The sequence below is a fragment of the Apteryx mantelli genome, chromosome 3 (genome assembly GCF_036417845.1).
Source record: "Apteryx mantelli isolate bAptMan1 chromosome 3, bAptMan1.hap1, whole genome shotgun sequence".
Lineage (NCBI taxonomy): Eukaryota > Metazoa > Chordata > Aves > Apterygiformes > Apterygidae > Apteryx > Apteryx mantelli.
The window spans coordinates 66,701,833-66,727,886 of NC_089980.1; the positions used below are offsets into that span (position 1 = coordinate 66,701,833).

The following is a 26,054-nucleotide window of genomic DNA, read 5'->3' on the forward strand; positions in this document are numbered from 1 at the left end:
CAGCTGTTTTTTTCTGATATATTTATGGATACATGTGACTTTAGCCATCCAAAACGGTGTTAATGTTGGCTAGAAAAATGATTGTGTTAGGCTGTTAGGAACATTTTGCTATTTGTATGACTACAATTGGTAGTCATAGAGATGAGTATTTGGTCAGGTCAGTTGTTCTGGCATTATAGTTTCTTATGACAGAATTGATCCAATGTATGTTGGCTGAACATTTCTCGAAATTATTACTTGTTGCATATAGCTCTCAACTGGATCATGACTTTATGATGTTAAGCACTGTACAAAGTTATTTGTCTTTCTCCCAAAGGCTTTGCATGGGATGATATACCTGACTTTCAGTATATGAATTATAACTTTTAGAATATGAATCATTTTTTGTTATGGAAAAGTCTGGACTCACATAACTGAAGATAATCACTGGTTTTGTCTTTGTTTGCTGACACTGATGATTTGAGTGTGTTAATGGCAGTGGCTGCCTGCTGTTGCTGGGAAGGTGCGACTTCAGCAAAGTACTTTTGCTACGCAAGTCACTGCAGCATCTTGTTGTCCAAAGTTACTTGCAAATTCCTCAGTGTAATTTGATGTAACGGCCAAGCATTACTTATGTGACCTTCTAGGAGTGGCATCTAAGTTAGTGCTTGCACCAGACACAGGAGTTAGATAATTTTAAGACTGAATGACTGTTTGCTGTGTACATTTGCAGGCAATCATAGGAGTGTTACAGGGACTTCTGACTGAAGGCTGAACCAGCTTGTAGCATTAGTCATTTGTCAAGCAAGCAGACTTTCTCCCACACTTTTGGCTTTGTTTCCACTTGTTGGTCTCCAAAGGAGGGTTAGACCATCCCTGTGTCCTCTAAGGAGAAGACGGAGCTTTCTTAGCTTTCTGCCATTTCCACCACAATTATATTGTTCTCCTCTCCTTGATGCTCAGCTGTGCCAAAAACTGCTATACTGATGGAATTTCTAGCTGTTGTTTCTTGGCAGGAATCTCAGGCAGGATTGCGTCAGAGCACCATTGGCCAAAAAAGAAGCTGGAATGCTTGTCAGTCACAAATCAATTCATAGAGAGGCTTGCAGAGTTTGTGACACTTCACATTTGTTTACATTTTTCAAAATATTTCCAAAATCACTGTATCTCTGGAATAATTTTTATGCTCAGGCTTAAGGTAGTGCTGTGCCTATATTTCCTTTTTTAGTGCATCTTTATATGTTTGCCTCTCATGAGAGCTTTCCCTTTTCTCCTGTTGATTCCAATAATTGTTGCAGAGCTCTGCTTGAGAGTAGGGAGGAAAGGAAGACACTTATGTCTTTGATTATGAGAATTTTTTTACTGATGGTTTTTGCCCAACATCTGCAAGGTTGAACTAAATCAGAGGCATTGAGTAGCAAGCATGAATTGACAAGGCAAAAAAATGCTTTAATTGGTATTCTTCAAAGGCATCAGTGTTTGCAGATCAGGTCATCTTGCATTCCAGTGAGTTGGCCTGGTTTTCTACTTTTGGATAATCTGACTGTACTCTTCATAATTATCTATTTACTGTCTTTCAACCCTTCTCTTTTTTAAGTTTCTCCAGATTACCCTGTTGGACAGTGCTTTGGACATGACAGGGCTTTTTCTTTGAAAATATGTAATCTCCATTAAATTTTATTGTGCTGACTGACCCCACTTGCCCAACTTCACGATTTGTTTTCCTGACTTAATTTCAGTGCAATTGTTCATAAATTGGGTCATCGGTTTAGATTTTTTTCTTTTGTCTGCAAATACTTACCTCAAAAGACCATTATTATACAAGTCTAATATAAATTGCATATTCATGAATGTACTTCTAATCTTAAAATGCTTTTTTTTTTATTTTTGGGGGGGGGTTTTTTTGGCTGTTGATAGCTTCATCATGCAGATGTGGTGGTAGTTGGCAGTACAAAACCTGAAGATATTCCAGTCAGCTGGATAAAACCTGGAACTGTTATTGTCAATTGTTCTCGTGACTTTCAATCAGGTAAGAGGAGCTAAAATTGAATAGTTCTTGCAAGTAATGTGTGATGAGTCTTTGAAGTAAGTGTATGACATGTTGGGGACAACAAAGTGTGATTTAAAAGCTACGTATTTGGGAGAGGGCCCTTTAAAGTGGGTGTTTGTGTACAAGGGATATATACATGTGTCTCTAATATATAAACAGGAAAAAGATGTCAGGTGAGGGAAGAAATGCTAGAATAGATTCATCATACCAGGATTATATTTAATAAGTGATGATCCTGTGAATTCTGAGAATTCAGAGGGAAGACTTTTGGGTCACCAGATACGCAATTATTTCAGCATGTTGTCTTGTGACTTCTGTGGCCTCACCTGGAGCCTGGGGGAAAAGGAAGGAGGACAAAAATGTCGACTGTGACGTGCTGCAAAGCTGTGCTTAGAGAACTGTGCAGGATGGAAGAGAAAAATCGTGAAGCCAGGAACAGGCAGAGTGTCTTCTGTAGCAGCTACTCCTATGAAAAGAATCTTGTTTTTTTTCCCCCCATTAAACATAACTTAGCTTACAGTTTTGGGGGGAGGTATGTGTTCATTAATTTCTCAGCTGAAAAATGCTCAGTATTCTATTAGGGATAGAACTAAGAATGTTTCCCAGAATTTACTCTATTCCACTGCTAGCACTGTGTTTCCTATAAAATTCTTTAAACTGCTGTAAAGATCTTTAGATGTTTTCTAGATCTTTAATAGAATGTTGCATATGAATTTGGCTGTTCAGTATCCTGATGGCATTATATTGTGAATGAGTAGGAAAATAAGGAAATATATAGGTAGTCTGATTGGTTAATGTGCTTTTCTAAATCTATCATACCTGTGCTTATTGACATCTAATGATATAAAACTGGGATAACGGGCATGAGGCCAAGGAAAACAAATTTTATGGTCCTGAGGACAAATTCAGCAGACAGTCTAAACAGAGCTAATGAAAGATCAGGCTTGTCCTAAAGCAGCTGCTGTTCCTGTGCAAAGTGTGGCAATAGGAGGAGATCTTTTCCTTCTCTTTCTTGATATCCTCTTGGTTTGAACACACACTGTGGATGTGGGAGATCTGGGTTAAATTTACTCCACTGTCCGAAGGCGTTTGGATGTTCGTCACCCATCTCCCAGAACAGTGCTCTGATCATAGCGGATATTCGAGGGACAGGTGCTGAGCCTTGTCCTTTGTTGATGCTGTGCAAGTTGGTTAAAAAAAAAAAAAAAAAAAAGATGCTTTGTTAAATCAAAAAGGGGTGGAGGGAAATTTTGACATAGTAATCTAGTAATTAGAAGAAACCATGTCTCTTTAGCGCCCGCATAGGGATCATTGGACATAACTGTTAAGTATCCTTGGAGCAGGAATTGGTGCGTAGGTCTCCTCAGCTGGCACCCAACCTGCTGGTATAACGTACTCTTTATATGAAGTAGGAATGAGGGGGAAAGGGGCGAAGAGGGGAGGAAATGGTGATACAGCAGTAGTGTCTAAAAGAAGGGAATGGCCCCTCCTCATTTTAATCCTTTTAAGCAGAAACCGCTCAGGTATCAGACTTGGAGGAGAGGGTGTGGGCCTGTGAACACAGGCTGGAGATGAGCTCTACCGTATAGTCTGAAGGAGCAGAGCTGACCTCTCCCAGCTCTGCATGCTGTCTGGTGAACAAAACACCTTCAGATACCTTGTTTTCTCCTTTCATTGCAGAGGGAGCCTGGGTCTTAACTTCAGGGACTTAAAAGTTATGCATTATGACTGCATGGCATGTCTCAAGTATCTTCAAGGCTCGGCTGCACTATAGATCTCAAGATCATAGTAGTGTTTCCCGTCCCTAAAAGAATGCTGTTAGGACAATTGCATTCAAACATTGCAAGATGTTCACATACCACAGCAACATTTGTCCTTAGGGCAGGAAATGGACTGGTAGTAACATTTGGCATGAGCCTATAGATTCCTCTCCATTTATCTAGTTGTGGCAGCGGGCTGTGTGTTAAGTATAGCGATTCTTTTGAAAGGCAGCATGAGATTTTAACAAGATAGTGTAAATAGGAACTTATCTACCAAATGTTGTCTCTCTTTATGCTTCTGCTTTTGAGTTTGTCAGAATCTTGGAGAAACTCTGAAAGAATAGCAGAAGCACATTTTAGCAGCTTTAAGAATTGTTGGCCTGAAGACATACTAGAGAGGTACATGAAACACAGGTATCTATTTGACAGGAAGAATGCACTTAGTTTAATTGCAAGATATTTATTAAAAGCCCATTGTGGAACAATTATGACCTTGGAGAAAACAGTCTTCTAAGTGATTCTTCACTTTCAATACACAGTGAAATCTGTTTGGCTGAGGTGCTCTGAAAATTTTCTGGGTTTTCTCAATGTCCAGCTTAACATCTGTAGGGTCACAGGAGTTAAATGAAGCCTGAAGGCAAGAATGGCCATGAAATGTCTTCTATTCTTGCTATCTGGTGACTAGATTTCTGTCTCATGTAGGTATGCATGCGGCCTAACACACATGTATGTTTTAAAAGCACTCAGAGTTTGCAAAGACATAGTTATATTGGGCAGCTGTAGTGATCTAAGCCAGGAAAGTAGAACTAAAATTGCTTGCTCTACTGTGACAGAATTCTTTTTCAAAGTTGTTGGGGGGTTTTTTGTTTTTCTTTTTTTTTAATGTTCATACAATTTCTATCAATGCAACACCTTGTTCTGCTGTAGTAATGATTTTGGAATCAAGTGAGTGGCGGTAGCCTCTTACAGCAAAATGCTTTATATGTAAATCTGTAGAAATTAGGAACACGTTTCTGAACAAAACTTAAGGATGCCAAAATTATTTGGAATTTGATGTCAGGCTCCTCCTAGGTCGCTTGAAAGTTCCAGCCCATACTGTGTAAGTATCTTAGTGGGAAATTCAACCATTTCTCCACCGCTTCTCCACTGTGACCCTACCAGGCTGCCAACTTGCATGTGAGAGCAGCTCTTACCCATCTGCACAATAGGGTACAAATAGATGGGTGTAGGGGACTTTATTAGGGTGAATCAGAGGGGTACACACAACCTCTGTGGTCCAGCTGATTTTCTGGCCTAAATCCAGCACCTAGAGAACTATTCTAGCCTGCAGCTGAAAAATTTATCCTAAGTGAGTTGTTGCAATCCTACAGTCATCTTACTAGCTCATGTGTGCATCAGTTTTACCTCTAGCTTCACCTTCACCCCTTGAAAAAGCCTGGTTAGTTGTCTTTGCGTAGTGAGTGTGTAGCATAGGCAAGCTGAGAGAAGTAGTTTATTGAAGGGAAATCTCCTTTCCAATATATATTTACACACAAGCTGTCTCTGCCCTGATAAAGAAGTCATTTTAAGCCAAATAACATAAAAAGTTGAAATGTTTCTGTAAAGCACAGCTGTCTGTAAGGGGATTTTAGCTTCATTCTTCTTACTTCATTTGTCCCTTTGGCAGCTATCCCAGTCTGGTCTCAAAGCAGCAATAGTCAACTTATGACTGTGATAGACTGTTATAACTTCCAGTAAAACTCTGTCTTTGAGTCTAAAACTCAGCATCTCCAGAAATTTTGTTTTAAACATAACAAGTGTTAATACAAGTAAGAAGGCCTTTTTGGATGCTTTCTTATTTTGAGTTTAATGTTAGGACTGTCATCTTACTCCTTGGTTAGCTTTGTCATTGAAGTACAGATGCCAACTGGCAATAATGTTTGAGAAAGGATTAAAAAGCAAATTGAACAAGGCTGAGCAAGTCTGCAAACAGGGTCTTTTGGTCTCTCAGTGATAGTTGTGAGCGTGGGTGAGAGTGGGTATTGCATGGCCCAGTGCTGTGCTGGCTCCTCTGCACTCTTCTGTCTGCAGCACTGATGATTCCAGCTGGTGATTTCCATGATCTTCCACTATGGGGACTTTCGTTAGGAGAGGTAATTATGCAAGATAATGTAAGTATTTTATGATGGGTACAGAAGGGACAACTAGAGTGAGAGTTCGGATAGGTTGGGATTTGCAGTACAGTTACCCTGAAGGGGGAAGGCTAAAGCTGTCAGTGCACAATCGTTATTTTTTATTAAACTTATGTCTGTGCCCTACAGAATAAGACTAAGGCCTTGATAGGCCCACAGAGACTAAGATGTGAATTTTATCTTGGAGAAATTGCATCTAGACAAAAGTTAATAAGCAACAACAGAAGAGCAAGCCAAAAGGAGGATTGCGGGAAGGAGACAAAATAATATATTTGGTTAGAGTAGCTAACGCATGATTATCACCTGACATGTTGCCACTAGAAACACTCACGTGTCGGTAAAACTGGAGTCATCGTAAATTGTATAGACTCTTAAGAATGTCTGCTTTTAATTTTAATGTCATACCAGTGAAGAGAACTTTTGCCACTCAAAGTTTTGCATATTTTGATTTCAAATTTTAAATCTCATTAGATAATAATAGTGTTTAATACTTTGTGATCTTTTTGTTGTTCTCACTCGCTGAAATAGGCATATGAAAAAGACGACAGTCTTTATTGAGTTCATTTGGGTGTTCTGTTAAAAATATAGGTAGCTCTTCAAATCCTAGTACCTATCAGGCTTTTTTTTATTCCTCTCTCTCTTTCTTTTTGTCCAAAAGCAATTATTTGGATCCTGCAATCAGTTTCTGTTGTTTCTTATTCTCTTTTCAAGTATGTGCATGCTTTGTCATTTGCAAGTGTATGTTTGCATCATATGGTTTAGGGCTTACAGTTGGTGTCTGATTTTCACACTATTTCCTTATCAATCTTCCTGGGTGATTTCTGTTTAAGTATAAAAGAAGCCATCTGTAATTTTGGCAGTGACATTAAGTTGCAAACCAGCATTCAGAATTTTGTTTGGGGATAGCTTTCAAATACACATGCTCCCACTCGCCAAAGCTTCTCGATTTCTTAGTGCAATGTTTTCATTTTACAGAGAAACACCACTGTGGTCAGCAAAATAACCATCCTGTTGAAAATGATGTTTGTTCTCTTGCAATAGCAATGCGAATGCAGGTTAGTATAACTTCAAACACTGTAAAATTTGGTGCTCTTTTTTAAGTTGTAGAAATTGCTTCTACAATTGGACTTTTTTTTTTTTAGTTTTTGGTTTGCTCTTTTGAAAATCCTACCCACCTTCCATTTTAACAGCAACTCTGTAAGCAGTTAATTAGGATGACTAATGCCTGTTACATTTAGTTAGAGAAAGGTAAATTAAAAATCATATTTATCATAATTCTGATAATTATAGTAAAGCTTGCCAGAAGCACTTGTATCAATAAACTAATGTTACCTATTCTTGCAAGGCAATTAAGGAATAATTATACCTGTGTATGATTTTGTGTCATGATGGATAAAGGGTCCAAAAATGTGTTGTTTTATGTGGAGGCAACTTGTCTTTCAGAAAGCAAGAGAGAGAATGAGGCAGTCGGTGAACTTCCATTCTTTTTAATGTGTGAGAGAATAATAGTCATTCTCCATTTTACCCAAATAAAATTTCCAGTGCCTTATTCAAGATTTTTCTCTGCCATTTATATGTAAATAGTCTTGCCTCTTTTTGAAATCTGGATAAACAACACTACCGTAATAGTGCAATAGATGTTTTTCTTTCATCCTAAAACCGTGAAATTAAAAGACTTTTAAATTTGGGTTTTGTTAGCCATTCCCCTAAATGTTCTTGCAGTGCAGTTTTGGGATCATTTGAAATTAGTGTTCAGCATTTATGATGCAGCTGGTGTGTGCTGTCTTTCTTGTTTAAAAACAGAACATGGTAAAAAACATAGAGAGATGGATCCGAGCCCAGCAGTACAGGAAGTGGGACCTCCGTTGCTTGAAACTTCAGCCCCTCTCCCCAGTGCCCAGGTAATAAATGTTAAAAAAAAAAAAAAGTAGGTAGCCAAGTGTTTAAATGTGACAACGAATGTAAAAAATGTCTATGCCTGATTCTTTTTCATTTGCTTATGGGGACTACAGATTGTGCCGTTTTGTTGTATGCCTTACTGTGACTATGTTCTGGTGTTTCCTGTCAGTGTTTCTTTTTAGTATGTGCATTGGGGCCAAACTTTATTTGGTGAAGTCCTAAAACTGGAAGGTGAAGGCATTTCCATGAGGAAGGGAGGTGAAGCTTTGGGGAACAGCAACAGAAATACAAAATGTAGACTGTTCCTAATTGCTAAGGCCTTATGTAGGAAGATACTTATGGATGTATTTAAGGTCCAGTGATTTCAATGGCATTTGATCTTGTGTTTATTTTCTTCCCTCAGCAGAAGTGTTTACTTCTGAATTAGGCTTTCAGATTCCCGCGTATACTTGAAGAGCAGGAAGCGTGTTTATTCTCAGAAACAGAATCTTTTCAATCAGTTCCTTTCATTCACCGGCCAAGGCCCATGATCGGACCTCAGGGATCTAGGTCTGCGCTGTTACCACTGCCGTCATCTCTGGCATTTAAAGCAGCCTGAGCTTGTTGCTGTGCTAAAGATGCTGCTCTCAGTTGTTATGGGCAATATAGAGGGAAAACAAGGATGTAAGTGAGGGGCTGGCAAGTAGGAAGGCTTTGAAATTTGTGTGTGGTTATTTGTATGTTTGCCTCTGAATTCCACTGCTGTGTTTAGGAAAGCAGTAATGAAGTGTGTTTTTCTTTTTAAGCACTTTGATTCAGTTTTCACCATCCCTTACTAACAATTTATTGGGTAGGGAGGCAATTTGTAATTTAAGTTGTCAAAAGAACAAGCATTTTCTATGGTGTAGGGGTGGGGTGGGATGGGGAGAAATTCTAGGGCTTTTTCTGGGCCAATATGTAACATTCCTAGACTTAAATCTTGGAAAAGATCTGTCCATAAATAATATAGTGAAGCAGTAGATTATAGCATGCATTGTGTGATGAGTGTGATGGAGAAAAAAAAATCTCCCCCCCAAAAATTCCCAACCCTCTATGGCATTGTATTGTGTGTGTTTAGTACGTAAATATTTGTGTACTTAATATATAATAGTATGTAGTATAACCAGTAATAGGACTTTCATATATTTGATTACTCTAGCTCCATGTTTTTTTCCTTTTAAATGTAAAGTAGCTTATCTGATGGAAACTATACTGCAAGAAAATATAATCTTACAATACTACACAACTTTATATGGAAACAGATTTTTTTTCATTTAAAATGAGGGAAAGCTGCTTAAGCACTATAACTAGGAGCATCAGCTTTTTGATTTCTGTGAGCTCTGGGTGTTAATTTGGGTCATTTCCAAACATATTGGAAATGAACTGAGGATTTTCTTATAAATACACAGTAATAAAATTCCAGCACACACAAAAAGTCCGCATGAATTTTTGTTTTAATGATTCTTGTTCAGGCAAAAGAACCGGTGTTGTGCTTTTTCAGCTTAATATTAAATTACATAATTTATTAAATAAATCTAATATTTCCAATATATACAATATTTTATTTGTCAAACTAAAACATTTAGGTACAAATGTAGACTTCTAAATGTTAGTTAATATCAAACCTGTAATTTCATATTTTTTTAGAAAATACTTTTTACCTGAAATAATTGACTAGACATAAACATTTTGTGTACATTGTTTAGCTCCATTAGTATTTAAGGCATAGATGTCAATTCATTGCCAAATTACACCTTTCATCAACTTGTTAAATGATGGTCTCACTCTGTAGTATTTGGAAATAGGGACAGACTACAACTAACTTAATTTCATATGTCATTATGTAATCTGTTGTTAAAGGGTTTCTGTTCTGTTAAAAATATATTTGCCTTGAAGGCTCATAAGGGACCTTCAAGTGAAGAAATGATGGCAGCAATGGGTCTTACCAAGGGAGAACTGTAACATCCACTGTCAATTTTATTTAACTCCTAAAAATGTTTGTAATTGATCTAGAAATTCTTTACCCTTTAATTTATTCATAAATGCACAACAGGTCAGTGTTGCTTGTTCCACTTTTTGCCAGTAGTGGTGTGTGCAGGATGGAAAAAGCACAATAGTTTTCTTCAGAAGGAAACTCTGCGAGGGAGTCGGTTATGGTGGGAGAGGCGAGGGGAAAAGGACTCCCACTTACTGCAGAGAGTCTTGAGAGTCTGTCCTGAGATCCTACTTGGTGCCCTGCTGCCTCCTCGCAGGATCCTGAACTCCACCATCTCATGGTCACTGCAGCCAAGGCTGCCCCCGACCTTCACATCTTCCACCAGTCCTTCTTTGTTTGTTAGTACGAGGTCCAGCAGCACACCTCTCCTTGTTGGCTCCTCCACCACCTGTGTCAAGAAGTTGTCACCAATGCTCTGCAGGAACCTCTGGGACTGTTTGTGCCTAGCTGTGTTGTCTCTCCAGCAGATATCAGGGTGGTTGAAGTCCCCCATGAGAACCAGGGCCTGGGATCGTGAGGCCACTTCCAGCTGTCTGTAGAAGGCCTCATCGACTTCCTCATCCTGATCAGGTGGCCTGTAGTAAACACCCACAACAGTGTCACCCATGCTAGCCTGCCCTTTAATCCTTACCCATAAGCTCTCGACTCGCTCTTCATCCACCACTAGGCACAGCTCAATACATTCCAGTTGCTCTCTCACATAAAGAGCAACTCCACCACCTCGCTTTCCTGGCCTGTCTTTCCTAAAAAGCAAGGAGCTCCTGGCAAAACTCAACCAGAAGAAGGAAGTCTACAGAAAGTGGAAAGGGGGACAGGCCACTTGGGAGGAATATAGGAATGTTGTCAGAGTATGCAGGGATGCGACGAGGAAGGCTAAGGCCCGTTTGGAATTAAATCTGGCTAGAGATGTCAAGGACAACAAGAAGGGCTTCTTCAAATACATCAGCAGCAAGAGGAAGACTAGGGAAAATGTGGGCCCTTTGCTGAATGGGGTGGGTGCCCTGGTGACGAAGGATGCAGAGAAGGCAGAGTTACTGAATGCCTTCTTTGCTTCAGTCTTTACTGCTCAGGCCAGCCCTCAGGAACCCCAGACCCTGGAGGCAAGAGAGAAAGTCTGGAGAGAGGAAGACTTTCCCTTGGTGGAGGAGGAGTGGGTTAGAGATCATTTAAGCAAACTTGACACCCACAAATCCATGGGCCCTGATGGGATGCACCCACGAGTGCTGAGGGAGCTGGCGGACATTATTGCTAAGCCACTCTCCATCATCTTGGAAAGGTCATGGAGGACAGGAGAGGTGCCTGAGGACTGGAAGAAAGCCAATGTCACCCCAGTCTTTAAAAAGGGCAAGAAGGAGGACCCAGGGAACTACAGGCCAGTCAGCCTCACCTGCATCCCTGGAAAGGTGATGGAGCAGCTCATGCTGGAGACCATCTCCAAGCATGTGGAGGAAAAGAAGGTGATCAGGAGTAGTCAGCATGGCTTCACCAAGGGGAAATCATGCCTAACCAATCTGATAGCCTTCTATGATGGAATGACTGGCTGGGTAGATGAGGGGAGAGCAGTGGATGTTGTCTACCTCGACTTCAGCAAGGCTTTTGACACTGTCTCCCATAACATCCTCACAGACAAGCTCAGGAAGTGTGGGTTAGATGAGTGGACAGTGAGGTGGACTGAGAACTGGCTGAATGGCAGAGCTCAGAGGGTTGTGCTCAACGGGGCAGAGTCTAGTAGGAGGCCTGTAGCTAGCGGTGTCCCCCAGGGGTCAGGACTGGGTCCAGTCTTGTTCAACTTCTTCATCAATGACCTGGATGAAGGGACAGAGTGCACCCTCAGCAAGTTTGCCGACGATACAAAACTGGGAGGAGTGATGGATACACCAGAGGGCTGTGCTGCTATTCAGAGAGACCTGGACAGGCTGGAGAGGTGGGCAGAGAGGAACCTCATGAAGTTCAACAAAGGGAAGTGCAGGGTCCTGCACCTGGGGAGGAATAATCCCCTGCACCAGTACAGCCTGGGGGTTGACCTGCTGGAAAGCAGCTCTGCGGAGAAGGACCTGGGAGTGCTGGTGGACACCAAGTTAAGCATGAGGCAGCAATGTGCCCTTGTGGCCAAGAAGGCCAATGGGATCCTGGGGTGCATCAGGAAGAGTGTTGCCAGCAGGTCGAGGGAGGTGATCCTCCCCCTCTACTCAGCCCTGGTGAGGCCCCATCTGGAGTACTGCGTCCAGTTCTGGGCTCCCCAGGACAAGAGGGATGTGGCACTACTGGAGCAAGTCCAGCGAAGGGCTACAAAGATGATTAGGGGACTGGAGCGTCTCTCTTATGAGGAAAGGCTGAGAGAGCTGGGCCTGTTTAGCCTGGAGAAGAGAAGGCTGAGAGGAGATCTTATCAACGTGTACAAGTATCTGAAGGGAGGGAGTCGAGAGGATGGGACCAGACTCTTTTCAGTGGTTCCCAGTGACAGGACGCGAGGCAACAGACACAAACTGAAACACAGACAGTTCCATCTGAACATGAGGAAAAACTTCTTTAGTGTGAGGTTTACAGAGCACTGGAACAGGTTGCCCAGAGAGGTTGTGGAGTCTCCTTCTCTGGAGATATTCAAAACGCGCCTGGATGCAATCCTGTGCAATGTGCTCTAGGTGACCCTGCTTGAGCAGGGGGGTTGGACTAGATGATCTCCAGAGGTCCCTTCCAACCTCAGTGATTCTGTGATTCTGTGATTCTGCTTGTTTCCTCTTATTGCCTCTTGGGGGAGTAGGGAGGCTCAGCTTGCTTTGCTGCATCCTCTGATGAAAGGCGCTACATATGCAAGTATCATGTTTAGCTAATTTGTTTATGCGAGTGTTGGCCAAGGAATGTATGTGCTTTTTAGTAAAGTGCATGTGCTGAAATATACTGGGAGAGAGGAGAAGAAAAACAAAACCAGAAAGATCCGTTCCAGCGGGACATGCTTGAGCATCGAACAGACATGTCTCTAGCTTGATATGAAAGAATTACATAATATTTGGAATCTGATTAAACAAGAGAACTCCATGAAATTATAACAATTAACAAACATTGCATGTGATTTTCAATATTATATTAGGTGTTAGCTAATATTTAGACTTGGTTAATAAAATGTGAGAGAGGATTGAAAACTGATTACAATAACCCCATTGTTGGAGTGTTTGCTGTTGTTTTGTGCTTTGTCGTTGACCACCTAAGCTGAGAGAAATCTCCTGGCTCCTATTTGTTTTCTTTTCCAGTGATATTGAGATTTCCCGAGCTCAGAGTCCAAAAGCTGTTGATGTACTTGCCAAGGAGATAGGATTGCTTACAGATGAAATTGAAATCTATGGCCAAACCAAAGCCAAAGTACGTTTGTCCCTCCTGGAAAGGTTAAAGGATCAACCAGATGGAAAATATGTTCTAGTTGCTGGGTAAGAATGTGCAGTAATGTGATTAATGTACACCCTTTCCACTCATAGTAATATAAACATGCAATTTGTATCTTCTTAATGTCCTACACAAGTAAGACCCCTGCATATTTTGTGCTGTATGTCACTCTGTTCTCAAAGCAGGCAGTTTTTGACATTGTTTCTGAAGTAACACAACCTGTCTTCCAAAGCAAGTGTTATTACGGAAGTAACTTTTGTAGAAGGTAGTTTGTTCTAAGCCTCTTAAATGTTGTATTTAGCTGTGTGGCATTTTTCTATTGTTTTATCAGAATTTAAAATGTTTAACTTGAATATTTAAGTCTGTGTGCATGGTGGCTGTTTATAAACAAACCTTAACAGAAGCTGCATGATAATCTGTTGATATTAATAATAAATACTTTTTTTTATTGAAGAACAAATTACATAGTTAAGTAAGTCATGTTTTTTCTCTGAAATGTAGACATGTCTCCAGGCAGGCTTATCCTGCTCTCTGTTCCCACGATTATAGAAAATGCTATGCTCGACAAGAATTATGTGCTGTGCTTCTGAATAGCAGTTTTTTCTGCGCTCGGTGACACAATTGTTTTTTAATTTATCTGGTTTGTAAAGTGGAAATTTCTTATTGTGAACAGATATGTGAAAGTTTTCATTAATATTTTAATTGCAATGTGTGCTTTACATTCCAAAATAATCTATATAGTTGTTTCCTTGTAAATAGAATCAGTCAAGTTTAAAACATAGTTTTAGACTTATCCAAAGGGAGAAGGCCTTTCTTAACTGTCTTGATCTACCAATTCCTCAGTCAGATAGGGTTTTGCAAACTGCTTGTTTTAGTACCTTCATGTGGGGAAAACCTGGATTTCTGTCATCATCTGAGATGGAGATATTGCAGACTGAGACACCTCAGTTAGTACTTGGCTAGCAGATGTTAGTTATGAAGCTGAGGCAGGCAAGTTGTGAAGCTGTCTTCAAAGCTATGCTGTAGAATTATGATGTGTAAAGATATTCCTGTAGGAATGTGGAACAGTTGTTTAGGAGAAGAAAATAACAGTCCATTCAGCTTGGTTTCCTTCAGTAAGATTTTATTTTGTATTTTCTTTGTTTAGAGAAAGGAAAGTAGATTCAGCATTTGATAGAGTTTGAGGAAGAAAGCTGCTACCATGTATTTTCAGGCTCATGTTGTCAACTACATCAGTTAGGCACGGTGTAGGCTGTCCCTAGCAGGCTTGTAGGGTTCTCTAGCAGCAGAGTCTCACATAAGCAGAGACTATTTAAAGATATCAGGAGATGGGGGATAGCATAATGCAAGACTGCATTCAGATGAATTTTACTTTTGCTGGTTTATAAGCACCAGTTTTTCTGTTTTTTTCACACTTTTTCATGTCTCCCAGTCTTCTCTTTCAAGGGCAGTATCTCATGAAGTTCTCTGCTGCTTTGTGGGCACAGAGACAGAAATGTATATATGTGCGGAAGAAAGGGCAAAATTTTGACTAGCAAGGTGAACAACTGGGAACAAATAGAAAATTGTGTCTTCGTAAGTTTACATGCTGAGTATAAAGAGTGAATAATGTTTCAGAAACAAATAGCTGGTTTTGGTACCAGTATAATTTTATTATGAAACACGTTGCTACTTGTAACTTCTCTGAAGTCACTGCATCTCACGCAGTGAGTCCAGTACCAGTCTGCCACATAAGGGTTAGCATGGAGGGCTTGGGCAAGATGGCTGCAACACTGGGATCTTTCTCTTCTGAGAGGGTTCAAAGACTGACCTTGAAGTATTATATATACTTAAAAAATTGGAAAAAAAAGAAAATATTGGGGGAAAAAAAGAAACTTCAAGGCTTATGCTTTTACTTCTGGGTACTCGATCTGATGTGAATATTAATTAATTTTCCTAAGCAAAGTTAACAGTGAGTGTGCATGTGTGTATTCTGTAAGTTGCAGGATCTCCATCATCTGTCCATGATGCAGACGGCAATATTTGTGCCTAAAATTCCACAATCAAGTGTAACTATTTCATAATGTGTTGGAATTATGAATATTTGGTGCAAATTCTCATCTTCTGGTTTACTTCTGGTGCGCTAGAGATTCCCTAGTTGTTTTTCTGAATAGCAAAAAGGAACCAGTATGTACCTTTATATATCTAAGGATAGCTGCGTTTATGACTTTTTAAAAAGTTGCTACTAATTGGGAAGTCTTTCCAAATGCACCCGAGTACAGCTTCTGAATGTACCCAAATACAGCTAAATGCCTTATCTAATACATGCTTTGTATGTGGAAAAATTACAATTTGATTAACAAATAATGTCGCTCAAAAATAGTCACACAAATGAAGACTTAGTTTCTTCAAACTTTTCCACTTTATTCTGTGTGGAAGAGCTTGTTTTTCTACTCTTTTCTTGCTCCCTTTTTTCTTTTTTTGTCTTTCACTTATTAGATTGCTTCTGTCAAGACACCTTGGGGTCAGACCCAGAAGTTACCGTGAAGCAATTAGTTCTTGTGCATCGGTTGCCTGTGTACATGCTCTTAATATGTTAAAATTATATTGAAGGATATGTTATCTCAAACTGCCTCCCATTCACTGCAAGCTAAGAGTATGCAAATGAACAATTCCTGTGTATGACATAGTAACTAAGTTTAGTACACTGGGTTAACTTAATCATGTGTTTAAGCATCTAGATAGCATAGTGGGAAACACAGTATGAAACCTACATCTAAAATTTGCTAGACTTTTTGTATCTTCCATTATTTTGAATTTAGATGTTCCAGTGCTCTGGCTTTTATCACTTAGTTTAGGTAACTTCTTCACTTCAAAAATGCAAGAAGATAAATGAAGTAAAGCCTGAGGAATATTAGAATCTGGAAAAATTATGAAATTTAATGCTTTGTTTTTGTACAATTGTGTTGCTTTTTAAATGCTAGAAAACTTAACATAATACTTCTTTCCTAACAGTAATAGATTGTTCTGTGATGAACTAAAGAGTAGAACCAAGATATTATTATGTATTTAAACTATTTTGGCAAGATAAAAATGCACAGTAATAGATACTAGTCTAATGCTTGCACAGGCTGTATGATGGTTAATGTCTTATTTTAGGGATGAAATTTTCAGATTTTGAATTACTTCTGTTGGCTAAGTGTTGGATTGTATTTGTGTTCACTGTATTTATTGACCCTTGAAGTGCTTAAATGAAAAGAAAAAGGGCAGACAAAAGAAGAGGGAGATTATAAGGAGGAATGAATGGAAAAAATACCATTTTGTTGATGCCCTGAAACTTCTGACAGTTCAAAACAAAGTCTTCACTGAGACAGTTTGTCATGTATTCATTATATAGCTGTATAGCTACTCGCTGGAATTATATTGGTTGGATCTTTATCACCCTTTAACAGTTTGTAGTTGTGGGTTCTTTAGTCTACTACTGGCTTTGTTCAGTCATTTTAGTTTAATAGTGATCACTGTGCTTTCATATCCAGAAGTTCAGGGTGCCTTTTTGAGGATGCCACTGCAACATTGCCATAACCTGACCTAGGTGAGGACTCGTGACAAAATGGAAAGATGCAGCACTTTTGTGCTCAGAAATAAATTTCAGGCAGTTGTAGTCTTGAAAGAAGGATGTATCTAGGTGAGGTTGTCATTTATGAGAACTCTGTTTCTCACTTTCTCAATGGCAAGACTTTGCAGGTTTATGTGCGGATCGCAGGAATGATGAACTCCCTACAGTCTTCAAAATTTGCCAGTACTGACAAGTTAAATACAGGAAACTGAAGGAAAAGAACAGTCAAATAAGCACTACAGTACTTGCTGGATTCATTACAACTGCAGTAACTGCAAGGAGGTTACAGCTGGTGCAGTGTATCATCTCACTGCTTGTTTATTTTTTCTTTGTCAGACCTCATGTAGCTTTCCCACAGAAATAACTCCACTGTAAGCTCGTGTGATGTATAACAAACAAAAAGTCTGCATATTCTTATCTTTGTTTTTGATATATATAAAGAGAGAAGTCTTTCCCATGTTATGGAAAACTTACTTCGCCAAGGAGCTAGTAACTGCTTGGTAGGTGGCAAAATAAGTTTTAAGAAGGAAAATGATTGTGGGATTTCTGTGTTTAGATTGAAAACATATTAAAGAAATTTGAGGAAGAATGCAAATGTGTGTAAAGTCTCTTGAAGTTCAGTAAAATTTAATGTATTTAAAAGTGTTTTTTTTCTAGATTTGCATAAGATCAGAACACAGCATTGCATACCTATCTAAAAATGCACAACTGAGCTAAAGTTAGCCATTGGCAGCTGTAATTTTATATTTACATGAGCTAACGACAGAAGTTGCAAGTGTGTATGCTCAGTAGTATAGCTAGCAAAAAAAGTGTAGCCAATAACATCTAAATGTCTACACAAAAGCTTAGATGGATTATTTTATGTATAAAAACTGATCAAAGTAGGCCGGGTGCAAAAGGGAAGGAATTTAAAGTAAGCTTTACTAAAGAAATTATTAGAATAGAAACTTGCTTTAATTTTGGTGCTTTTTTTGACTTATATTTAAAACGGACACTCCAGTAACTGCATAGTTTTTAAGGTTTATCCTGTAATCTCCAGGCCACTGCTGAACCTCTCAGAATAGGGCTGTCCTAACAAGTCTTCTCAAGTTAGATGAGAATTTAGGGTTAGGTAAATGAATTGTCCAGATGAATCTGGCTTTGCTGAATAGTGTGATGTTTTGTTGGTTGTGAGTTAGGTGGAAAGAGACAAAAAAGTCAGGTTGCTGTTCCAGGCTTTGCAGGGGGTTGTGCCTATTCCTACCTACTACAGTGGACAAGTTTTCATAGGAAAGTGCTTCGCCCGAGTGCTGTAGAGCATTAATGGAGGTTTGATTCTTGGTTTTCTTCCTCCGTCACAGCTGCCTTTTAGATATTTTGAGCCTCTAGATATTCATCTGAGTAACTCTACTTCCAAGAAAGCTAAGGATCACAGGACTTCTCAGAAGGGAGGAAACCGGTTAAAATGAACAATCTGAGGAATACCTTGAAAATGTAGATGTTTAAAGCCAGGGGGATTTGTGTAAGTCAGGGTTCAGCCTAACCTGACATGCACCCTCACTGTCACAAACCATTATGTGCTTGCATGAGTTCACTGGTGAAAATACTCTTGCTTTAGTGCATTTTTACCCCTGCTTTGGTGGTTGCTGGTTCCCACAGGATGCCACATTCACAATAGGGATGGGAGTAGTGCAGAGTATCAATATACTGGAAATTCAGCAAAGGGAACACCAGTCCCTCCCGGTTTGATCAGTGCACTGGGCTGTGTTTCTGTTTGTATCTGGAAAAAAAAAAACTTTTTCCCTAGAAAATTCCCAGGGCTTTCTGGCTTGTTTTACACAGTTATATTCAAAGAGGCCAGGCAGGTTATGTGAGCATTTTAATGTGGTGTTTGATTACATGAATCTTCTGGGAGAAGTAGATGTTGTTCTTCATGCAACTACTGGGTTTCCTTTTTGTCTGTTGTTGAAGTTTTTGTCTTTTCCAATTTCCTTTCTTACTCTGAGCAGTAGACTGTTATCTTTGATTTTGCTTGTTCCTGATAGTCCTAAGAAGTCCCCATATTCCCACGGATGCCAATTGCCAGTCCTTGAGGAGTTAAAATCAGTCTTCTGCTGTGTTTGGAGCTGCATTTGAATAAATAAGTTAGTGACAGTGTTTCTGAATTCTGTCAAATGTGAACTGTGTCTGATGTTCAGAGATGTTGGTAACCACCAACAGGAAACATTATGCAAATTGCCCCGTGAGTGAAAGTGAGTTCATCTGGCTATGGTCCTCTGAAAGAAACGTCTTTGTGCAAAAATAAGGGTCCTAGAACAACATGGAGTTGCCAGAAATAATGGTAGGGAAAGGAAGTTATCATTATAGCAATAATAAAAACACACAGGATAGGTGTCATGACTGAATTAAAAAGGGATTGAAAAGTAAGCATTCTTCTAGAAATACAAAAATGAAGGTAAAGGAAATGGAGTAGCACTCTGTGCTCCTGCAGTAGATCAGAAGGAAGATGGGGGCCCAAACCACTTTTGAGCGTAGGTAAAATGGATTCTTCCCAGGATCTGCTCTAAATTTCTCAGCTTTTGTTGGCTCTGTATAGGAATTTTGGTAATATTCTGAGAGAGAGAATATGGCCATTTTTGCTTCAGGAAAGGCTTGCAGAGAGATCTGAGAACAAGTGCAGCTACTGCTTGTAGGGGTCAGATGTCGCAAAATGCTGCTGCAGCAGATTTCTGCACTCTGCTGTCGCTAAACCAACAAGAACTGATGTTGTTTTTCTAAATTCAAGTTTAAATAGTAAAAACATTAGAACAGAAGTGATTGTGGCAAAAAGATCTTGAATCAGATGATCACATGACAAGATAAACACAGAGAGGTTTTTGTTTCAGAAAGACAACCTGTGATAGATTAAGGATATGGGCCTATGAACAGGTTAGCGTGAAGTAAGCCAGCATTAGCTTCTTAAATTGTTAGCTTCTCCATGGTGAATATCTGTGTGTGACCTTACCCTCTCAGTAGAGACAAGGTAGCTTACTCCTTTCATTGAGACAGAAACTTTTTTTTTTTTTTTTTGCAATGTATTGGCATTGACATAAGAAACAGGTTAGGTTTTCAGGAAAAGATAAGGGTAGCTATACAACCTGTAAAACTGTTGACTTTTCTATATGTAGTCATGTGAGGATTTTACTGTGGTAAAATGATGAATGTGAGAGGGAAGAGGAGATGACTTGGGGCACTGTAGTTAGTGATCTGAGGGCTTACTTGTTTAATATTTTTTTAAATATTTTTAATGACCTCTGCACAGCAGATGAGGCAGTGCTTCTGAAATTTGATGATGACACAAAGCTGGGAGGCTTTCTGATATGGAGAAGGATTGTGATTATAGTACCGGATTTACAGAATAACCTTGATGCATACCAGAGTATGAGAAATGCAAAAATATTCAAATAATAACACAGTGAAAGGTGGTGCATTTTGGAACTGAACAAGAATTTCTGCAATAAGATCATGGGAGAAAGTTTGTAAATGACGGATTGATAGATAGGAGTAGATGACAGAATGCTTGCAACATGGTTATAGTGCATCTGTGAAACTGGAATCGGTGACTGCACTCCTAGGAGGTACCAGTGAAGATATGTTGAGTACACAGGGAAGCGTTCATGGTTTTCCATACGAGTTTCTAGCAGGACTGCAGTTGGAGCATTTTAGCCCTGTGCAAGCAAGAGCAGAAGTGGGCTACTAGACTCATGGGGTAAGCAAAGAGCCTTTGCTGCAGGAGAAGGCAAAGGCAAGCAAGGAAGAAACTTAGAAGGCTTCTTGATTGCTTTCAGAAAGTGTTTTGGGGTGGCATGGTCAGGAGTGGCAGAAAGATGGGGTTGATTAAGCTAAAGGACAGTCACAAAAGGCCTGATGAGTTACAAATTTGTTAAAAATGAATTATGAACAGGCCCCGCATTGGTTAGGTTTAGAAGATGTGTTAGTTTCTTCCCAAGGTTAGCATTTTTTCTTATTTCTAAACAGAAGTTGCTGGAAAGAGATGTGTAGAAGGAAGGAGAGCATAAAAAGTAGCTAGATTGTTTTATGAAAAGGATTTGTGATTATCAGCAGTTCTGGACTGGATTTGATGGCCTTCCTGTGTTTACAAAAAATTAATTTACTACTAAATGTCATGTTACACATGCTTTCAAATTTTTGAGTGTATGGCAGGGCATATCTGTTACTTGCAGAAGAATCTTGCAGGTTGTGAAATTGAAATTTCTTTCCCCACTTGAACTTCCATATTTTTAAAAAAATTTAGTTCTAGAGACTAATCTTAGAGATGTGCAAAAACCCAAGTTGAATGCATCTGTCATGGCTTATAGCACTTCTTTGCATCTTTTTAAGCCATAGTTCTAGGATATTTCTTTTGTATTTGTTAGGGTTGTATCCATATCAAAAGAAAATTAACTGAATTAATTCAGTTAACATTTCTTACAAGGATGACGTCTTAATCTTTCTAAATGAATGAAAAGCTTTACTGCTCTGTGGCAGGATTTTTGCTGACGGGTATCCTCGTGATAATACCTTCAGTAAAACGCTATAATCATTTGACTTCCCAATTTTCTCTGTAGAGCATTTCATGTGCTCTCCTCATGGGCCTGTAAACTCAGCCCTAACCTGACCTAACTGAGCCCTAACTCTGCTCAAGCAAACTCCCTTGGGGTATTTGCTAAGTCTCGGTTACAGTGCTCACAACCTTGGGTTTTTTTTCTATTGGCATGTGATGCGGAGTGTGTGTGTGGGGAGAGGAATCATCTAGCAATAAGTGAATTCTCTTTTTAAGTGGAGGGTTTGCAATTCTAGAAAGGCTCTATTTCAAAATAGTCTGGAGATTAAGTTATTAACTGCTCTTTAAAATCTGATTGTTGGCAAACATGATGCTGTTACAGATGACTAAAATGACTAAAAGCAAATGCCCATAATAAACAAATACCACATGGTCATTTAAGAGCAGTTCAAAGCTATCAGTAGACAGAATACTATTTCTGAAGAGTCGCAGTTCAGGGAATCTCTTAGAGGCATGTTAAAATCCCATAGATTTCTTTGAGACTTTAGTTAAAACATTACTTTCCTGAATAGGAAAATACCATGTACTCAAATTCTTTCCTTCAGCAGTATAGATGATCTTAATTAGGCTTGCCTCTGGTGCCCAGATTGTTCAGGATAACTATGATGAGAAGTAAATTCATATCTAACAAAGCTTTTTTTTTTTTTAAGCCCAGAATCCAACAATGTAAAAGATAGATTTGTGACAAGTTAATGTTTTCATGCATATATAATTTGTGGGACAAAGAAAGACTGACAGCCTATGAACTAACTGAACCAGATTGTATTTTAAAGATAAAGATTGCACTGGGCAATTTTACTAACTTTTTTATGCCATTTGTATTGTGACCTGAGGATAGCAGTACTTTGGAAAACTGCTAGTTGGGAAAGGAAATATTTCTAATTAGAGCTAGATGTTTTAGCTCGAGTCTTGAAGTGGTCATAGAATAAGAATTCCTCTTTGACTAGGATGTGTATATATGCTTGTATTTCCTTGGGAATGAATATTAGTTCTTAATGTCACCTTGGCTAAGTAAGGTACTTGCTGCAGGTAGTGAAGACAGCAAAGGTATGAATGGTTATGCTTTGCCAAAAAGTAAAACTTCAAGGCTTGTGTAGGAGTTGCGTGAGTGAAAAAGGAATGGGCTTTCTTCTTTTGCCGATCAGGGAAAGAAGTGCATCAAATGAATCATTTGAATTCATTTTGGAGACTCTCTACACAAGATGTGTTCATACTTAAAAAAAAATATATATATATATATATATAAACATGGATCATAAACAAATGTGATGACCTTGAAAGTAGGAAGGACATCATTTAAACTGAGGTATCTTTCATTCACAGTCCTTTACAGATTAAAAAGGCAGTGTGTGTAGAGCCTACCCTTTTGCTAAAGAAAGCCATGTGCTTACGCTGAGGGAACAGCACACCCTAAGGCTGCATTTATCAGACATAATTAGAATTCAGAGTTGATCAGACACTGAGGGTCAGGTTAAGGAAGGTTTTTCTGTTTACATTTTGTTGTTGTTGTTTTGGGGTGTTTGAGTGGGGTTTTTTTGTCTGTTTGTTTGTTTTTTATCATCCAGTGTGCAGTATTCCTCTCCCATCCAGTAGAAGTGCTCCCTGCTTTACCCATTGCCCAGAGCAAAGGTGGGGAAGGGGCTGATGGAGTTTTTCATTTGCAAAGTCAACCATCATTGTCCCTCTGTTACAGCTAAATAGTGAGAAACAAAGATAGAGTCTTTATATTGAGGTTGGTTGTCTTTCTAAAATACTGTCCTGGTTCAGTCACAGTTTCTCTGGAGTGGATGTGGGAATCCCTAGCATGAAGATTTTGAGATGTTGTGTGGGAGGTCAGACTGTGAGTGTGGTTGTCCATCCTGGGCCTTAGATCTGCAAAACTATCAAGAAACATAAATGTAAAATACATGATGTTCGATTGAATATAGTGACTTCTGTGTCCTGTTTTATTGAAAAATCAGTTGCTGAGGGTTATGATGACATGGAAGTTAGAGAAAGGATAGTTGAGCTTTGCAAACAAAAGTGTCTGTTCTTTGATTTAAAGTATGTTATTATTTCATTCATAGTTTGAGCAGTGGGAATAAAACACAAAAATATTGCTACACAAAAATATTAATACATGCTCAGAGTGTTTTGATGGATGGTTTGCTAATGAAATCGGTGAGACTTTTGTGCTGCAATGAAAATGTCTAAATTCAATATATTCTGTTTAGAACTTTTGCCAAAATAATCTTCTCTTTTTCTGCTATCATAGTAAATTACTTAAATAGAAGACACATGTATATTAGCATTCCAGCTTGAGCTAGGGGATAACATTGTGGCAGTATTTCTGTGGAGATAGAGTAATCTTACTGAAATTTGTTGTACAAATATTCTTCACTGAAATCAAAAGCCGTAAGTTCTGATATCCTTAGCCAGGATGACATCAGTAAAGAATCTGATTAATCTTTTTTTCTTGTTTTGATAGAATAACTCCTACACCCCTAGGAGAAGGGAAAAGCACAGTCACAATCGGTCTTGTCCAGGCTCTTACAGCACATCTTAACATTAATTCCTTTGCCTGTCTGAGACAACCTTCCCAAGGACCTACTTTTGGAGTTAAAGGTACCTAATATTTGCAAACTGTATGACCTCTTTCAGGTTAAAAGGATGTACTGCATTTTCTTTCTGTTTGTTTTTTTTTTAACTACTTAGTTACTTCACTAACTCAGCGGATTGCCTGAATAGTACTATCTTGTATTTTTGATAAGTGTACACCTAATGCTTAAAGGTTTCTTGCACACATCTTCCCATCCAAGGTTCATGTGTATGTTCATGAATTTATGTGTGCTGATAATACATATAAAACCCACACATAATGAAAGGCATCAGGATAAGTTAACCAAGAAGTTTTCTGAGTGTGCACCCTTCCACCCACTCTGCTGGCTGAAGACACTCTAAAAATGTCTCTAAATGTTGCTGTTTAACTCTTCCTTGAGAAGGAATCCTAAATCCACCCATATTGACTTGAAATATCCAGGCCAAGGAAGTTGGCAGTCATGGTTGTGACATGGTGTGTTGGTATGTGGTTCAGCTATTTCTGCATTGTAGGCTAGGTATGAGTCTCCTCTTTCTATTCTCCGAGTTGACCCTCCTAACCCTGGGTTGCTGACTTTTTGCCTAGAAATCCTCTAAGGGCCTGAGGGCTAAGTAAGAGCCAGCTAGAGTTCAAGCCTGTCTTCAGTGTTGATAGGAAGTAATACAGTTTTTTTTTTTTGCCATTTCTCAGCTGAGATTGGTGCCTAACTGGGCAAGCACTCCCCATCTGCTCTACTTTGCTTTGCTGAAGTTTAAGTTAACAAGTTTGATTTCAGCTGGAAGGCTCCGGGTGCTTGGTACTTCTCAGCCAAGACTGGTGCATGTGAGTGCTTTAATCCCTCTGCTCAACTTTTGTGTAGGTTACAGTGAACTTACTTGACTGTACGCTGGGAGGCAGTGGGGGAGGAGCACTCAGGCAAGGATGTGAAGGTTTCATTTGGAAGCAGTGATTGCTCATGACTGCAGTGTCTCTCCTCCCAGCTGCTGCATGTGCATGACTGTGTCCTAAATCTGGGCAGGAGCAGTGAGTAACCCTTATCAAGCCAAAGCCTGGGCCAGCCATCAGCTGTAGACTTTCCTTTCAGTTCAAGAATTCCCTTTTTACTGTCTGTGTAAGAAAGCCAGAAAGGCTAAAGTAATTCGTTTTTATTTGGGTGTATGATGGATTCCCTAATAGAAATTAAAATATGAAGAAATGTATCAACAAAGCTGTATGTTTTACTTTGTGTGTTGAAGGATTTTTTCCCCAGACTGGTGTGAATCCAGTGTGACCATATGCTTTCTTGCACAGGTGGAGCAGCAGGAGGTGGATATGCTCAAGTGATTCCCATGGAGGAGGTGAGAGAGAGAGACTGGGGAGAGGGGAATCACAGAATCACAGAATCGCTGAGGTTGGAAGGGACCTCTGGAGATCATCTAGTCCAACCCCCCTGCTCAAGCAGGGTCACCTAGAGCACATTGCACAGGATTGCATCCAGGCGGGTTTTGAATATCTCCAGAGAAGGAGACTCCACAACCTCTCTGGGCAACCTGTTCCAGTGCTCTGTCACCCTCACAGTGAAAAAGGCAACACAACACGTACCAGGCCCTCTCTGGGAGAGGTGGCAGGCCAAGGGGGCTGCTGCAGTGTTTTATCTGTTATGATAGTCTGCCTAGTGAATTGACATGATCCTTGGCATATTCGTATGGCTGCTCTATGAAGTCCAGAGTCTGGGGAATGTGAGCATGAAAACATTGCATAGTGTACATATTTGTAACATTTCAGCTATCACTCAGAAGTTTTCTGAGAAGAAAGCCCAGTATCCATGCATAAGATACAAGATGAAGAGCTGACTGAAGCTATTTATTTCCTTTTATATCCACATCTCTTGAAAAAGACTTGAGAAAGCATTACCTTTCTGGTGGAGTAGAAAAAGGCAAGGAGACCCAGGGCTGGTCGGTAGAAGAAATTTCTTTTTCAAATATAGATTTAATGTTTATTTTTAGCAGAAGTCACTAACTGTGGCAAAATGGATTTGTTTCTAGCTTGACTGGCCCTTCTCAGGTAGT

General features: G+C 39.5%; 1 protein-coding gene across 4 annotated transcripts in view; it reads left to right on the top strand.

Annotated features, from left to right (window-relative positions):
* The window catches only part of MTHFD1L (methylenetetrahydrofolate dehydrogenase (NADP+ dependent) 1 like), a 166,242-nt gene that overhangs the window by 17,045 nt on the left and 123,143 nt on the right, over positions 1-26,054 (top strand). For all 4 annotated transcript variants that reach the window (XR_010883738.1, XR_010883739.1, XM_067293565.1 and 1 more), the window contains exons 8-13: positions 1,897-2,008; positions 6,936-7,015; positions 7,764-7,861; positions 13,122-13,295; positions 23,896-24,032; positions 25,297-25,343. Coding sequence is in view for 2 of the 4 variants with exons in the window: in XM_067293565.1 (XP_067149666.1) it covers positions 1,897-2,008; positions 6,936-7,015; positions 7,764-7,861; positions 13,122-13,295; positions 23,896-24,032; positions 25,297-25,343 (648 nt within the window). In the remaining 2 variants the exon portion in view is untranslated. The remainder of the gene's footprint in view (positions 1-1,896; positions 2,009-6,935; positions 7,016-7,763; positions 7,862-13,121; positions 13,296-23,895; positions 24,033-25,296; positions 25,344-26,054) is intronic.